At 42.4% G+C, this 14,596-nt stretch overlaps 1 protein-coding gene across 1 annotated transcript in view; it reads right to left on the bottom strand.

The window, feature by feature from the left end:
- LOC310791613 (protein NLRC3-like) overlaps positions 1 to 14,596 on the bottom strand; it is a gene marked incomplete at both ends in the record, with an annotated part of 109,034 nt that overhangs the window by 81,888 nt on the left and 12,550 nt on the right. Inside the window, 4 exons of the mRNA XM_083653277.1 lie at positions 4,322 to 4,415; positions 5,478 to 5,614; positions 5,707 to 5,742; positions 10,845 to 10,970. Coding sequence (XP_083509403.1) covers positions 4,322 to 4,415; positions 5,478 to 5,614; positions 5,707 to 5,742; positions 10,845 to 10,970 — 393 coding nt within the window. The remainder of the gene's footprint in view (positions 1 to 4,321; positions 4,416 to 5,477; positions 5,615 to 5,706; positions 5,743 to 10,844; positions 10,971 to 14,596) is intronic.

Below are 14,596 nucleotides of genomic sequence, written 5' to 3'. Positions count from 1 at the left end.
TTTAACATAGTGCCACCATCAGGGTAACCTACGTGATCTTTGTATCACAGAATTGTGATACTTGGAATATTTTGGCTGTGACACAAAAATAAGCTGGTGGTGAACATGTACAAAGAGGAGGGGAGGCATATTTGCTAAATGCTTAATTGACCATCCTAACTTCACATACAGTAGGTCTACCTGTTTGCAAGGGCCCCTGTGTGTCACTGTCAGACCACAGTTGGTGAACAGCTGAGCAGCATTAATATCAGGACAAATTGCCAATTTTTCAAATGGCAACATGTCAGACAACATTTCACCTGCAGTTTGAACCGTCAATTGTAGCAATGTTATGATGAATTAAGCTTATCATACTGTTAAAACCTTTGCACCATAGACGTGGACAATATTGCCAGGTCTAAAAGGTTTTTCGCTTTAGATGAGCATCATTACTTTTATTCTTATGCATCAATAGGAATAATTGTATGAGTGATTTAGGTACTGACCTGGTTCCAGCTTCAGGGTCACTGCAGGAAAAGAAAGAAACCAATCACTGTTAGGCCAAATGAATAACTGTGAATCGTTGGATGTCTGCTAAACTTAAGTCCAGCTGAAGTGAAAGTTTGAATCATAGTTTGGGGTGAACAGGAAGGGAGGAGAAAGATCAAGCATACTTCTACTGCAGTCAATGATTTGCTGTTTGCCAAAATGTGTCATGATCCTGTGGCTGCTGTGTTGTGACCCCGCCCCCGCACTTCCTGTGTTTTTTTCTCCCTCTTGCTCCCAAAAGTGTTTCTCATGTACGGCTAGCTGATGTGAAGATGGAGGTGTGGTTGTAGGGCTGATGTGATGTGGTGAAGATGGAGGTGTGGTTGTAGGGCTGATGTGGTGTGGTGAAGATGGAGGTGTGGTTGTAGGGCTGATGTGATGTGGTGAAGATGGAGGTGTGGTTGTAGGGCTGATGTGGTGTGGTGAAGATGGAGGTGTGGTTGTAGGGCTGATGTGATGTGGTGAAGATGGAGGTGTGGTTGTAGGGCTGATGTGATGTGGTGAAGCTGGAGGTGTGGTTGTAAAAATGTTGTATTGTAGCAATGTTATGATGAATTAAGCTTATATTCACACTGTTAAAACCTTTGCACCATAGACGTGGACACAATATTGCCAGGTCTAAAAGGTTTTTTGGCAACGCTTTAGATTAGCATAATTACTCCGGAGTTGGTGTAATCTTTTATACTAACAGTGTACAGATGTTAGTCATCTAACTTCGCCATCTTACGGCCATATTTCCAAGGTGCTGCTGTGTTGCGATGGCAACAGTGAGGGGGGCTTTTGTAAAGAACAAATAAAACATTTAAATAGCCCCACTTTTACCTTTACAGCTGTGGCTAAACTAATTGAGTAAAACTACATTGTTGAATACTACTGACCTAATTGGTCAATCATGACATTCTATGTTTTGCTAATTCTGTATAACAGACCATTGCTAGGTAAAACAGACCATTGCTATGCACGCCGTTCTAAAAGACTGGAGGACCACGTACAGACATATCAATCCACAGAAAGAAGTCCGGTAAATTTAACAGTAAATTTAGAGTTAGCATGGAAGTAGCCGTTGTCACAGTCAGTAGGCTATATCAATAATGTGTTATATCAATAATGTGTGTACTGTAGTCAGTATAGTGTAGTGTGTAGTGTAGTATAGTGTAGTGTGTGTGTGTGTGTGTGTGTGTGTGTGTGTGTGTGTGTGTGTACACTAGGGCTGCACGATGTATCGTATTTTCATCGTCATCGCGATATGAAAATGCGCGATGAACACATCGCAAAAGTCATGTGTTATCGCAATAAAAAAAACTGAGTTACGTGACGGGAGCAAATGCTCTTTCAATGTCTTTCACATGCAGCCAAAAGCTGCTCTCACCAAAGACACTATAAAGCAAGAGACTTCAACTTCGAGTGACTCCCTGTATCTGTGTTTTCGCAGTTGTGGGGAAACACAACAAACCTTCATCACCACCTGCAATATAACCACAAAGAACTGCACAAACAATTACAAGAAAGCCAAGCCGCAAAGCCAACAACGTCGAGTAGCAGCAAGAAGCGATTGCAGCAACCGTCAATTTCTTGGAGTTTAGCCAGCGTGACTCCTTACGAGACAACATCCAAACGCCACAAAGAAATAACAGACTCCATAACTCGTTGTTTGACGAAGGACATGATGCCTATTTGCAGTGGGCAAAGACGGGTTCCCCAAAATGTCTGCAGACCTGCAGGGAGGCTGTGGAGACAGAAGTGAGTCAAGCTGAATACTACTTCTTTATTTAATAGACATAGGCTATTCAATGTTTGGGGTCTATGTTAGCTGTCTATTAAAGCAGAATGACACGTTACCCCGCTAGCCAGGCTCATACTGTATGAGCGAGAAGCGCCCGGCTAGCGTGGTAAAATAACACGCTACTGTAGCTAATATGTACCCTTTTATATTTTTGTTTATAGCATTTTTTCATTTATCGCAGGTCATATCGTCATCGCAATATTGAACAGTGTTATCGCACATCGCAGCTTTTCCTCATATCGTGCAGCCCTAGTGTACACTGTAGTGTGTAGCCGGTAAAACATGTATGTGAAATCACTTTCTGTTTTGTTCAGTGGGTCAGTCTGGCCTCCAGCCTGCCCACATCGATTTCAACAGACAACAGACAACAACACCTTCAGTCAATAGGCTACTTGACTTGACAGAGAACACCTTCAGTCAAGTGTCGCCAAATCCACTCAAAAAAATTTTTTCTCTGCTGGTGCATACGCTTGTTCTTGGTTAATTGTTGTTATTGAGTCTATTTCTGCAATTACTGCAATTCTGGCTGTTTACTCTACAAACGTTAACATTTGTTGCTTCAGGAGCCACTATAGTTTTGCCAACTGTTACGTTGTCAACTACATGGACTCTGTCATTTCTGCACTTTGCTGGAGGCGGGCTGGAGACCAGACTGAATGTGAGGTCACATGATCAGGGTGGTTTACCAGGCTATGTAGTGTGTGGATGAGTGAGAAAATTTTAAATAAATCAACCCAAAAACTAACCAAACTAAATAACCCAAGAAGGAGAGACAGACTGACTGCCTGACCATGCAGGTGTCAGACCTCTCTCTAATGGTCTTGAGCCAAGGGGCTGTCTCACTGTAATAAGCAGGATGGTGTAGAGCAGCAAGTTGGTCATGATCACAAAATAAACCCCTGATCAACCTGAATGATCTCCCTTTCAGGAAGTGGAGCGGTCTTGAATCACCCTGAAAGAGTATGTATCAGTAGCTACTGTACTGGCTTCACTGTTAGTACAAAATATTACTCTGGAGTCATTACGCTGTACGTTGCAGGCTGTAATGTAAAGCTTTAGTGAAAACACCTGGCAATCTTTTATTCAAGTCTATGGGAGAGGAGTGCAGCGCCTCCTGTGTTGGCATGGTGGAAATGGAACTCAAGAGAGGCAGTTCAACAACATTAAAGGAGAATTTCGTTTTTTTTCAACCTGGACCCTATTTCCCACACTGTATGGGTCTAATATAAAAATATGTCACGATGAGTTTATTAGACCCATGGGAAATAGGGTCCAGGTTGAAAAAAAAACGAAATTCTCCTTTGGAGTGAGGCAACTAACCCTAAATAAAATATAGACACAAAATGTGAATACTATCAATTAGAGGCAAAGCTCATTTTGATGACATCAGTATTAATAATATAAATTAGACAGTAATTCATTGTAAATAAATATAGTATTTCTTGGCTTCCTACCTGTTCTGCGTATGCGTTTGACAATGGGAATTATGACGAGCAGCAACATTGTCAGTACCACGAAGATGGTGACTATTCTCCCTGTTCTCCGTTTCCCTTCACCATCAGACTCTACAGAAAAAAGTAACAGCAACAAGTGTTAAGTCAAGTCAAGTTGCTTTATATAGAAGCAAATCATAACAACAGTTATCTGAGATGCTTTACAAATGGTTGAAGACCAGGGTCTTTACTAAGTTTCAACCCAGCAATTTAAACAATTTCCCAACATGCATTTGGCAGCAGCAGGAAGGAAAACAACTCCTCAAGCAGACCTGGCTCTAGGTGGCATCTGAGAGAGATAAAGAGAGAGAGAGAGAGAGAGAGAGAGAGGCAGAGACACGAGAGAGAGGGAGGGGAGAGACAAGAGCGAGAGAGAGGGAGGGAGGGAGGGAGAGGGAGAGACAAGAGAGAGAGAGAGGGAGGGGGATACATGAGAGAGAGGGAGGGGAGAGACAAGAGAGAAGGAGAGAGAGATGTAGTGGCAGCACTGCATTGTTGTTAAAGTGAGGTAACTCACTCGGGATGAGGGGGTTGCTGATGGGTTGGCTGACCTCCTCACTGACTGGGTTCTCCACCTTACAGCTGAATGATGCATACTTCAAATCCTTCAGCTATAAAACCAGTGAAATATAAGATCACAAACCACATTTCACTTTCATTTTGAACAGTGCTCACTTGGTGCCTTTAGCCTTTGAGTTCCCTGCAGCTGGAGGAGATTCAGTGCCTTGCTCAACGGCACTTCAGCAGCTTAAACCAGCTACTCTTGTTAAAGCACAGTCTTCTTAAGCCAACGCCCACATTGGAAGCATCCAAAAACAACACACCTCCTAAAGCACATGGTGTAATCTGCTGTGTTGAGAGGAGCTGCTTAGACACAGTTCACAGAAGCTGCTAGCTAAACACTTCACATGCTCACTCTCTTTCAGTCTTTCACAGGTTTCCCATTGTAGCCCTGAAAATCTTGATGATATCAAACTGACCAAATCTAAAACAAAAAGTGGATTTAGCGTGTGTGTGTTTTTTTTTATCTGAGTGAAATGTTCTCCCTTTATGGTCTCTCCTGATTCTAAATATAGCTGAATCACTTGGTTTGACCAAGTAAAACTATTCTTATAAGCATTTTACAAAATGTCTATGGAAAAATAAATGGTGGATGAAACCCCTTGGTTTGTATGTCTAACCCGGAAGAGGGCGTGACTTTGGCACTCTGTATTTGGGCTTGCTGCAGGAAGGGGGGGGGGGGGGGGTAAAACAGCTGAAAACTAGCGGCTGGTGCAATGAATATGTGATGCAAGTTGAACAAATCATTATGGTGTATTCCTGTAAAGGAATGCATTTGTTCATCTCCTGATATTACCAGTGGACATTAACTCAGTGGTTCTCAAAATGGGGTCTGGGGAACCCCAGGGGTCCATGAGAGGGTCCCCAGCAAAAAGAAGGATAACTTAATGTCCCTATAATTCATCCACAATTAACACAATGACTGTTTTGGTCATGGTCTTCATACACTTTCTGTAATAAAACATCTAAAAGCTAAAATCTTATCAGATGGGAGTCTGTGGTCTAATTTATGTCAGTTGATGTGAAAAAGTTTGACAGTGCATTAACTAACTCACACATGGACAGAAAGACTCAGAGGTACAAACACTGTCAGTAGTATTGCTGTATTGTACCTTTGTAATGATCATTTGGTGTTTGAGTAACTCTGTGGAATTCTCTCTGGTGTTGTCTTTCTCCCAGGTGTAGCTGACTGGTTTAGCGTCTGTGGTGGTGTTTGACTCACAGCTCAGAAAACAGCGAGTCAAATCATCTGCACACCATTTAGAGATGGAGGGTTTAGAGACAGGAGCTGTTGTTGATGGAGAGAAGAGGAGAACAGCTGTTACAGTCAGGATCACTCACATGCACATTGTTCTTTCTCTGTCTCAATGCAGACAGCTGGAAAGAGACAGAGACACTCGCACACTTTGTGCACATAATGTGCACTTAAAGGGATAGTTTGGATTGTTGTATGTGAGTTTGTATAAGGTACTTGCATACAGTTTGTGTACTACATTTATGCAGCCAGCCTGGTCCCAGTTTGGAGAAATGCAGACTGGTCACATCATGGAAGTAGAGCTGTCTGATGATGTGAAACGGGCCATGAGAAAGGTGGAGGTGGTGCAGCAGCCCCACTTCTTCCCCACTTAGCTCCACACATGGCTACAGTGAAGATTTCAGCTAAAAACACGGTGTAAAAGACACCTTTTCAAGTCAACTTGGTATCTGAGGGCTTGTGGAGACTTGGATTACACCAGGTGAGCAGTATGGAAGCATTTAATGTTTTGTTTTTTATACGTTTTTGGTTCCTTTCACACTCAGCAGACAGCTCTACTTGCGTGATGCGGCCGGTCTCCATTTCACCAAACTGAAACCACGCCGGCTGCTTTCTACTGCATGTAGTACACTGACTGTATGCATGTACCCCACATAAAAAAAACTATCCCTTTAACATGAACAAACATGTAACATGGAGGGAGGGTTTCGGCACAATGTTAATAGATTGTATAAACATATCATGTAGCCACCATGATTGTCACCATTTTGAAGCCTTGAGTTTGGCATTTTGACCGTTGCCATCTTGTTCTATTGTTTTGCCAGACAGAGCTGTCTGCTATTGGTCCGTGATAGGTGAGCTGCGAGATCACTGGACAGGTGACCTGTCAATCACACCCCAAACAGGGTTTTTTCTGGCTCAAAATGAGGCAGAACTAGAGCCGATATTCACCGATTACTGATATGGCTGCCGAGTGCCGACATAGTGCATTTTTGAGCAGATATAGACCTTTTCTATGTGGATTGTGCACCGATATGACTATGTGCAAAGCTACTCAGAAGGCTGCTTTCTTGAACAAATAAGCCAACTTTATTTAAAAAAGAATTTAACATTATGCATTGTCAACTTCTGGAAGTGAGCACAGGAAATAAAGAATAGAAATATAATAGCTAAATAAACATCAGTAGCCAACAGTTACTGTCTGTTCAGTATAATTGCTGATCATTTACAGTGAATAAAGAATGTAATAAAATAAAATGTCCTGAGATCTACTGTGCACAAAAAGCTTTGTGTATGTGTTGTGAATTGTCTCAATACAGTTAGCTTCACCTAATGCATGACTTCATCATGAGTCAAGTGAGCTGTCTGTGTAAAACCATGCTCTCACAGGCTCTTGCCAGTCACTTTTTATCTATTTTGTTGTGCATCTAAACGTGTCTTTAGGATACTTCCTTACATTTAATTTAATTTTCAAAACAAACCTATTATCACATTCAATGGCTTATGTGTGCTTTAGACATGTTAATTGTTCTTTTATTTTGAAAAACTCAGACCAGAAGTCTTATTGTTGTTGTTGTTGCTAGCAGACATGGGTAGTTGTGAGGAGCCGATGGGAGCTGCTAAACACAGTCGCACTAATGATAAGAGAGCTGATATTCCCTCGAAAACATATTTTTCCTGGTTGGAAACAGCATTAAGCAGCAGGACTGCAGACTGTGCTTTCAAAAAGGCTCTTTATCGTGAGCGGGAGCGCGTAGTTGACGTCTGATAACGTTATTGTAGCTAATCAGAGGCTAATGGGCACGGCTACATTACAGATTACCATCTCATACAGAACAAGTGGCTGTGAAAAGGCAACCAGTCTATGTGTAACGTAATGTATAACCATAAATATGCTCGTATGAAATTGTTATTTGATTGAAGGTTTAGGGGGCAAATTAATGTCTATATCTGACGTTACTGGTAAAGGTTGCTGAGCTACTATTTCATCACCAAGCCACGAGTGCAACGCTTGTTAGCGTTTTTGCAAGTATGGTTTCACCTGTCAAGAGCTGGAGGCGGAGCTAAATTATATGGAGTCGGCCGCCTCGTAATTCTCTATGCAGGAAAAACCCTGTCAAAGCATCGTCTTTTCTCTCGTCTATTTGAGGCTTAATTGGACCATAATTTACAAAATGAACATCATGCTGTATTAACACATTGAGTGCCACAGCGCTTCAGTAAAATTGTCTGGAGCCTGTGCCAGATTCACTTCCATTCAGTTGAAAACAGCTATAGAATTTTTTCTATTAGGGCTATATTGACAGGGCTGGACTCTAATGAAACATTGAACACTCCTGCTTCTTCCAAAGAAGAAATTTTGTTCCTAGACAGTTCCATTATGAAATGACAGCCTCTGAAAGAAGTGCACTTTCAAGGGTTTTCTGCCGTTTTTTTTTACTTTTCAAGATATAGTCACTTTTATGAATACTTTTTGCACTCTAATTTCGAGCACATTCACTGACTCTGGCTGGTGTTTTCTGATGTGGTGGCGTGGTGTAGTTCTGTGCAGCCTGCTCCCCCCACCCCCCTCTCCCCCCCCCCCCCCCCCCCTCCTCCACCTCTGAGCTGCGGGCTCCTCCCCACACGCACAGAGTCTGTTTTCTCACAGACTCCGTTTTTGCCCCGGACGGATCCTAGCGCAACAAGGAAATGCCAAACGCGACTGAACGAAAAGGTTTGGCCGTTCGGCTTCGGGTGCTGGCTTTCTGGCAGGGAATCGTGTGGAGAAACTATATGCAGATAGATAGAAGCAGAAGAGCTCAGTTGTGGGCGCGGATGCAGCCGAGCCAACTGTCCGCTGCAGACAGAGCAATCTATACGGCTCTGGCTGAAGCATGCATCGGTTTCCCCTTTGATCACGTCTTTCCCTGCTTTCTCCTGCACAAAGTAAAGGATCTGAGGTGGGTGGCGCAGCTCCCGTGTCGATGTTTAAGGTGGCGCCGTGTGATCCCTTGAAGGGATTCATGCTCACTGGCTAGGTACGACCTTAAACAGCAGAATTATGGAATAATATGAATTATGATTTTAGGACGTCCACAGACGTCCTTGGCACTCCTCGTTACTTTTTTTTAGGACGTCCAGAGACGTCCCTAGAAACCAAAATCCACAAAAACCTTCTAACTATGTTATTTAGGGTCTTATGTGAGTAATTGGGTGCCTCAGAAAGTAGGAGACATTAGTTTCAACCCAAACCCCCAAAATCGCTTTAAATAATAAATGGCTGGATTTCCACTTCCGCATTGAAGAGAGCAGTGCCCGACGTGCTCAAATGAAAAATCGTATCACATCAAAGCTCGGTCCGTTCTATAAAACCTTTGTACACGCGCGCAATTGAATGAGAGACTGGTGGAAACTTTAAAGAAGGGGGGGGGGGGGGGGGGGGAGAGACACACACACACAGACTGACTAACTCCGGGTGAGTTTTCAGTTGGCCAACAGTGTTTTTAGTTGAGTTGAACGCTGCTACACTGACACAGAACAGTTGATGAGATGGATATAACCGTAGAAGAGAGAGAAAAAACTGGCATCGATCCTCAAAACAGGACGTAGTATCGATATTTTGGGATGGATCCGCCCACTACTCTACACAAAAGCAGTCTCAAGATATGCATGTGAATGAAATACTAGGGGGTTCTGGCACCTATAATGTTATATTTGCTATGCAACAACACTGAAAACATGATAGCTACTACCTTGATCTGTGACTAAATAGTGTTATTGCTAACGTAGTTGGCTAGCTAATAACGTTATAGCTAGACTGAAATACTTATTCCTAACTTGCATAATTGTCAAGGAGGGAAAATACCATTCGGTTGCAGGTTGAGAGGAACGAGGATTCTCGGGGGGGGGGGGGGCTGTGTCCTCTTCATCTGGATTACATGTGGACTCTGGTGGCTCAAACATGTAAGGTTGCACAACACCGATTGAGCTTGCCGCATCCATTACTTGCAAGTCGTAGTTCCTCTCTGGCCCCCACACCACCCCCTCGCCCCCTCCCCTCCTCCTCTCGCGGCTTGAGTATTGTGGACACGCCCACACCATCCGTGGCAGATGTAGGGTCAGAAATTCTAATGGATTCTCATGACTTTTCTCTTGACTGTCAAACCTAAATTTATATACTTTGCGACGTCCATCATCATTCAAATGTGGCTGGTGGCTTATTAACATAGGTTCCTGTGGTGTGATGAACTCAAAATGCTTAATTTTGATTAATTAATTTTGGTTTCCAGGGACTTTAAATAAGACTTGAAAGTTTCAACCTAGAGATTGAGATCATGAACTCAATCTCTAGCAAACCAAATTCATAAATCAAGTGAGAAGTCAGCTCATTTTCCCATTGTTAGTTACATAAACATTCACTTCCCGTACAGTTTCATGAATGGTGAAATCGCTATAGGGACCAAAACAATTTTTTTTTAAACCAGGTTGTAAACATGCTTATTTCTGCTGTAAAGTTGGGCATTTTAACATGGGGTCTATTTGGACTTACTCGCTTTTTGAGCCAGCCTCAAGTGGCCATTCGAGGAACTGCATCATTTTTCCCAGTCAGAGGTTGCCGCTTATGGAACCCAGTGTATTTTAAGAGGAGAAATGTCCAATCACAGTGGTACATCAAGTCTAGGTTATGAAGAGACTGGCTTGCACTTTTAAAAACTCAATGAGGCGGTTGTAGTATGTGTAGTTCTGTGTGGATCGGTGCTCTCTCAGTTCAGAACTGGGTTTACAAACAAAACCAGTCCGAACTCTTCTCTCTCTCCTCTCATACCAAGTGACGAGCAGTCTTCTCTTCCAGTTTTCACCTCCAAGCAAAATCCTCTTTTCAGGTATAAAGCTAGCATCAAATCCTCTTCTGTATCTTCCCTCTGTGTCTCCGGTCCGGATCTTCTCTTGCATCTACATATTTCTCTCCTGACATCCTTCATTTATATTTTTTCAAGCATCTATATTCACTTTTCTAATTATTCCTCTCCTGTCTAACATTGAGTCTCAGCTTGGCTTTACTTTGCGTCCGGAGGAAAAATGACGTTGCTGCCTGTCGCACTAATGCTGCCTTCATGGGCTGTCAGAAATAACAGTCATGAAATAGCAGTGGGCTACACTTAATTAAAAGCAAGTGGTGAATCACACACAACTCCACATCACCGACTTGAAACTGGACAAACTGCCAACATAAAACACTTACAGATGACTTTGAGCTTAGTCTGGCTGTTGAGGTGGTTGTTGATCTCTGCTGTGTACGATCCACTGTCTTCTCTGGTCAATCCTGTGATCTTCAGCTCTCCAGTTGAAATGTTCAGGTCACCACGATCTATGGAGCAACATGGTTAGGGTTAGCTTATCAACAGAATTCTTCTCAACAGAGTTCTTAACATGGTTAGGGTTAGCTTCTCAACAGAGTTCTTAACATGATTAGGGTTAGCTTCTCAACAGAGTTCTTAACATGGTTAGGGTTAGCTTATCAACAGAGTTCTTAACATGGTTAGGGTTAGCTTATCAACAGAATTCTTCTCAACAGAGTTCTTAACATGATTAGGGTTAGCTTCTCAACAGAGTTCTTAACATGGTTAGGGTTAGCTTATCAACAGAGTTCTTAACATGGTTAGGGTTAGCTTATCAACAGAGTTCTTAACATGGTTAGGGTTAGCTTCTCAACAGAGTTCTTAACATGGTTAGGGTTAGCTTCTCAACAGAGCTCTTAACAAGGTTAGGGTTAGCTTCTCAACAGACTTCTTAACATGGTTATGGTTAGCTTCTCAACAGAGTTCTTAACATGATTAGGGTTAGCTTCTCAACAGAGTTCTTAACATGGTTAGGGTTAGCTTCTCAACATAGTTCTTAACATGGTTAGGGTTAGCTTCTCAACATAGTTCATAACATGGTTAGGGTTAGCTTGTCAACAAGGTTCTTAACATGGTTAGGGTTAGCTTCTCAACAGAGTTCTTAACATGGTTAGGGGTAGCTTATCAACAGAGTTCTTAACATGGTTAGGGTTAGCTTATCAACAGAGTTCTTAACATGGTTAGGGTTAGCTTCTCAACAGAGTTCTTAACATGGTTAGGGTTAGCTTCTCAACAGAGTTCTTAACATGGTTAGGGTTAACTTATCAACAGAGCTCTTAACATGGTTAGGGTTAGCTTCTCAACAGAGTTCTTAACATGGTTAGGGTTAGCTTATCAACAGAGTTCTTAACATGGTTAGGGTTAACTTCTCAACAGAGCTCTTAACATGGTTAGGGTTAGCTTCTCAACAGAGTTCTTAACATGGTTAGGGTTAGCTTATCAACAGAGTTCTTAACATGGTTAGGGTTAGCTTCTCAACAGAGTTATTAACACTCCGTCGGGTTCCCGGCAGTGCACTCAGTTTGAAGTCGATCTGCCGAACGGTCCTCGAGATAAACCGCTATTCGTGTTACCGGTAGATGACGCTATGACTACCGTAAAACTTCAAATAAACACAGAGTCCCAAATAGACGGCGGTCCCTTATAGATGCTGTGTCTGGCACATATTTGGGTAAATAAACGCTGGTTCCAAATAGACGCCGGGTACTTTTTCATTACAGTATGTTTTTGTGTTGCGCTCAGACTGAATTAACAGTCACGGTAATGACGTCTGTCTTTGGCGGAAGTCAGTCATCTTGTTTGGCAAGTAGAGAGATTGTACTTTCTCCCCTTGTCAGACAGTCTGGTTAGAGGGCAGCTATAACAAATTGAGCTGTAAACTGAAATCCACTCTTCAACTTTAATCAGGTTCCCTACACGCGCACAACGCACTACGCGTAGGGCACCAAGTGTCGCCTAGGGCATCATCCAGAGCAGGAATACCACGGTCAAACAGACAGTGTGGTGGATGCCCCGCAGTTTGGTAATGCTGCCCCTTCTAAAATTAACTCTCCCCTTAAAACAAAGTTGACCTCCTCGTTAATTACATGCGACGCAGTAAACAAACTCATGTTTCCCTCGTCACCAGTCATGCTGGACATCAGTACAAGTGCGAGATTCCTCCAATTCCCGCAAATATGTAACGTAGCCTAGGTAAATACAGTGTTGTGTAGTGGAAGCCATCATCTTGCTCTATAATGATCAGAACGGGTGTTGTTCAAACTGAACATTTATTTCTTCAACATGCTGCAGCAGAAAGGGAGATAAACAGCGGACTTTTCAGGCCATCTTGCAATACACTGTTTCCGTAGTTAAGCTACTGTACTTCCCTGCATATGGCAGATACTTCCTTCTTGGAGTTTCAAAATAAAGCGCCTCTGCTTCTAACATGAAATAATTCAGGCATCTCAAGTAAAACATAACAAAATTACTATTACCAGATTTCTCAATATATATATACACACACACACACACACACACACACACAGAGACGATTGCATTTGTGAATTTTTCTTGGTAGGGGGTGGGGGCACAATGAAAAAAAAGCGCTTAGGGCACCCTAATGGCCAGCAGCGGCGCTGACATTAATCCAAAATAACAAAGACCGACAATACCAAAATAAAAGCAAATCAGTCTCCTCTTCCTCCTCACAAAATCTACACAAGTCAAAAATGTTTAGGAAGGAGCGCTTCCTGGACTCAAAAAGTTGTTTGTTTGAGGTGCTCTTTGGATAGGGATACCGATATGCTGAAGAAATACAAAAAACTCCAAGGCACTCTCATTAAGGTTAAAATGCCTTTATTTGCATGGCAATGTCATAATACACTTTAAAAACCAAACTTCGACGTGTTTCGGCATCAAGCCTTCGTCAGGAAGTCAAACAGATATCAAACAGATCGCATGCCACACCCGGTCCTTATGTAGTGGTGTTAAGCCAATAGGAAACTGCCACAGAAGGTGTTGTTGCTTCTAGAGGGTGTAGAGATATATAAAAACCAATAGATGGCGACATTCTGGTCTACAGTACATCAAAGGTCACATAAAGGATGACATAGTGAAACCTATACAGACAAAACAATGGTTTTGGGCCACAATATTAAGCACTCACACTGTTGGATGCTCCATTTTTAAGCCTTGTGTGTGTGTGTGTGTGTGTGTGTGTGTGTGTGTGTGTGTGTGTGTGTGTGTGTGTGTGTGTGTGTGTGTCACACAGGAGGTTATTCTAGTGAGGGAGAGGAGGATGGTCCTCCATTTTATAGAAGAGATTGGGGATTTTATATATAATTTTTTTATTTTTATAAAATATCAATCAAATGTGGTTTTTCTGATGTGCGGACGCTCCTTTTTTCATTCATTATACTTAAATGCTTCAACAACAGTGACACCTGTAGGGCACTGATGGAAAGGAGAGCTCCATGCAGACAGGAGTCTGGCCCGGCCCTCAGGTACAAAAACATTACCCCTGAGAGCGTTTATTTCTTTGATAATTTATCTAATGAACCATGAACCATGAACCAATCATAATATGATTGGTTGAAAAACTCTTGCAATTCACAGGGAACAGTGAAATTATGTGTTTTTCAACCAATCATATTTAGCTGAAGCCTAAACCGCCCTTACCAATCAAGTAATTTATTCAACCAAATTGGTTGTTGATTGGATAGATTGCTAAGATTGACATTGTATTGTCCAATGATGAATGAGTCTGAAAAACTTGTGGAATCCAGCTCCATTGTCTACTAGGAAGTGATGACCTCAAGTAGGCTAATAGATAGATTTACAGACAGTAACACCATATCGTCGCTGTTGTGCCAGGACCTCGAATGTCACTTTTTTACTTTTTGTCATAAATCAATGCCATTGGTCACCCTTCACGTCTCTGTGTGTTTCTTACCAAATGCAACCAATGGAAAAGCATTCAAACGAGCTTGTGAGTAAATCTCGTAATGCCATTCGCCCTCAATCTGTCAGTCAAACCTCGAAATTCGTCCCCTACCTCCGTCTGTACACCCCCCCCCCCCCCCCCCCCACGCAGGACAGTAAACCCGGAAAAGTC

The sequence above is a fragment of the Poromitra crassiceps genome (genome assembly GCF_964638095.1).
Source record: "Poromitra crassiceps genome assembly, chromosome: 16".
Lineage (NCBI taxonomy): Eukaryota > Metazoa > Chordata > Actinopteri > Beryciformes > Melamphaidae > Poromitra > Poromitra crassiceps.
This window is presented reverse-complemented; position numbering and strand designations above follow the sequence as displayed.